Source organism: Etheostoma spectabile, chromosome 6 (genome assembly GCF_008692095.1).
Source record: "Etheostoma spectabile isolate EspeVRDwgs_2016 chromosome 6, UIUC_Espe_1.0, whole genome shotgun sequence".
Taxonomy (NCBI): domain Eukaryota; kingdom Metazoa; phylum Chordata; class Actinopteri; order Perciformes; family Percidae; genus Etheostoma; species Etheostoma spectabile.
The window spans coordinates 2151984-2155039 of NC_045738.1; the positions used below are offsets into that span (position 1 = coordinate 2151984).

Consider the following 3056-nt stretch of genomic DNA (forward strand, 5'->3'; position numbering starts at 1 on the left):
TGTGTGTGTGTGTGTGTGTGTGTGTGTTTGCGCGTGCGTGTACGTGTTTTTGTGAAATTGATAGAGAAAGTGAAAGTGTATTCCCTCATTCCTAACATGTTTACATTTAGGATTGTAATGAGTCAGGCTTTTGATCATTTAATTGTGTTCACACGCAGCCCACTCAAAACTACAGCAAGATTTTCAAATCTGTTGTCCTTTGTGAACGTTTCTTTCTGACTTAATGCATGTGCGTGTCAATATATCTCTTTCAGTATTCTCTCATATAAACAGTCACACACACAGTCAAAAACCTTTTTCTACTAACAGTCTCTGTTTTGCTCACCACACACACTTGCACGCAACCTGCCAGTCACACTGGAGACAGACTGCTTCTCTTTAGTTTCTTTCTGTCTTCTCTTTCCAGCCTCACCCATGTGACCCAGCAAAACAGGGTGTATTTCTGAAAGAAGAGATTTATATGTGCGTGGTCAGACCTTTTGTCCTTCAGTGCTTCCTGTAGTGCCCGACCTAGATCCCCAGAGCGTCAGCAATTTGGCAGATACACTGTGCATACATATACACTCAGAAAATGATGCAGACCATTTTGCAATAATATTGCTCTTTGCGTTGTTATTTCTTTAAACAAGACTCTGAATCACTTTAATGGGTGCATTAAATGTGGAGAATTTTTCTTCATGTCACTTGTTTTGGAACCCTATATATACTGACAGATTTAGTGTAATGCAGGGCAGAGAAAAAAAAAAAAGCTCACATGCAATGCAGTGGGATATTAAACGTCAGACAATAGGAAGCCAGTATATTTTAGAAGTAAATATTTCTCTCAGCATTGAGTCATGATAAAGCGTATGTATACAGTACATCTACAGGGAATGAATGGAGAGCAGCCACTAGTGCAACGACATGGCTACATGAATGTGATTTCATTAAAAAAGAGCTGTAGTACACAAAACTTTGAGCAGACATTAAAAGATCTTTTGGCTCATAAAGAACATAGCAAGAGTTACTGTTATGACACCAATTCTGTTGTGATGTTCTGTGCTAAAACACATTTAATGGAGGAACTAGCAGCTTTCATTAAATACGTGACCTGACTTGATTTTCACACATTTGTAGGATTTATGCAGCACAGACGCTTGGCTGGTTTTTCTCAGCGATATTCAGAACAACATGAACTGATATTCTACAACCTTTTATCCTTCCCCCCCCACCCCCTCACCGTGCTCCTCCTTCTCATCATCTTCTTCTTCTGTGTTGTTTGTGTGTACAGGCTATGGCTTTGTGGACTTTGACAGCCCTGCTGCAGCCCAGAAGGCTGTGGCCTCACTCAAAGCCAGCGGAGTCCAGGCACAGATGGCGAAGGTAAGCTGTACCCCTCCGTTCACTTTCTGCTCTGCTTTACTTGCTGTTATTGGGGTGTTTGGCTTTTTTGTTCTGCTATCCTCCGGGTGGACTCAATCACTGTCTGTAAACCCTGGAAAAAACTGATGGTGGTGCTGGCGGTGAGGATATTTGTGATTGTAATAACAATAGTAACAAAAGTAGTGCGGCTTTTATAATTATAACAACAACCACTGGAATGACTGTATATCAGTTGTGCTGTTGCATTAAGTAATGTGAGACAGGTGCAGTTTTGACTAAGTCAATGATGAGATAATTGCTTGAGTGCATATAGAGTGAGAGTCACGATGAGATTACCTGACTAAAATGGAAGGAGTGTCTGCAGAGGCTTCGTTAGGCCCGGCTACAGCCCCGGATGTTTTCTGAATAGCCCCAAATCCCTTGTCTTCGCTCTCTCTCTTTCTTTTACCATAACAAGTATAATAGAATACTAATACTAATAAGGGGATATTAGAATAATAAATTAGGGAAATAAGTGTTTTCTAATGGTTGAACTGTAACTTTGTCCAGTTTATTTTTCCGAGGCGAATAAAACCAGAATTTATGTGCAGGGTCTGTCCAGCATTATGTATTTGTTGCTCTCACCTAGCAACCGTGAGGAAAGTTGTGAAAGGTGAAATTTTCGGAGGAATTGTAACCAACTCAGTCTAATACATTGATGCCATTAACACAAAGTTTATGAGTGCAATACTAATGATCAGAGGTGGGTAGAGTAGCCAAAAATTTTACTCAAGTAAAAGTGCTGTTACTTCAGAATAATATGACTCAAGTAAAAGTAAAAGTAGTCATCCAATAATACTTGAGTAAGGAGAAAAAAATACTTGATGAAAAAACTACTCAAATAGTTAGTAACTGTGAGTAACGTCTGATTTATTCTTAATAAACAGCATCACGACAGACAAAAATACAAAATAATCTATTTAGGCGAACATTGTTCATCCAATCAATAAAATAAATAAATGAATTATTATTACAAAATAGCTTAAGTAGAGACTTGTCACATTAAATTTGGATGGTACTGCATGTGCAAAACATACTGTATGTAACCTAAAGACAAAGATCCACCTCTCCACAGCAAAACTAAAACTACCGCTACGTCTCCTAGGTTAGATGTTGAGTTGTTGAACGCTCACATGTCCGTTTGTTTTGGTCGACACAGAAGACGCCGCCTGATGTAGCTGCTGTTTCTCACTTTTCCTAAAAGGTAACCATGCTTTCACTATGAGGCCGGGGGGGTTCCTCTACGTCTGTGTTGCCTTGGCGACGGTTGATTCTTTGTTTTGCTACGACTGTAAGCTAACACGTCCCGCCCATAGATATATACAATGGTCCCGCCGCTGAGAACGAGTATGGTCACGTGACTGCACAACGCTGTTTGATTGGTGGAACACAGTCACGTGGTAGAGCCTTAAGCGGAAGACTCTCTCTCTGTCAAAATAAAACATTAAAATGAGACGTACGCGGGGGTAAAAACATGACGCGTAGAACCAAAGAGGTAAAAAGAAAAGTAACGAGCTCCTTGTAGCCTAATGTAGCGGAGTAAGAGTACAGTTTCTTCTTCACTAATCTACTCAATACAAGTAAAGCTAGTGATTTAAAACTACTCCTAGAAGTACAATTTTTTCCAAAAATTACTCAAGTAAATGTAACGGAGT

At 39.8% G+C, this 3056-nt stretch overlaps 1 protein-coding gene across 11 annotated transcripts in view; it reads left to right on the forward strand.

The window, feature by feature from the left end:
• The window catches only part of LOC116691760 (RNA-binding motif, single-stranded-interacting protein 3), a 221956-nt gene that overhangs the window by 152824 nt on the left and 66076 nt on the right, over positions 1-3056 (forward strand). For all 11 annotated transcript variants that reach the window (XM_032519635.1, XM_032519639.1, XM_032519633.1 and 8 more), the window contains one exon: positions 1271-1362. In XM_032519635.1, the coding sequence (XP_032375526.1) occupies positions 1271-1362 (92 nt within the window). The remainder of the gene's footprint in view (positions 1-1270; positions 1363-3056) is intronic.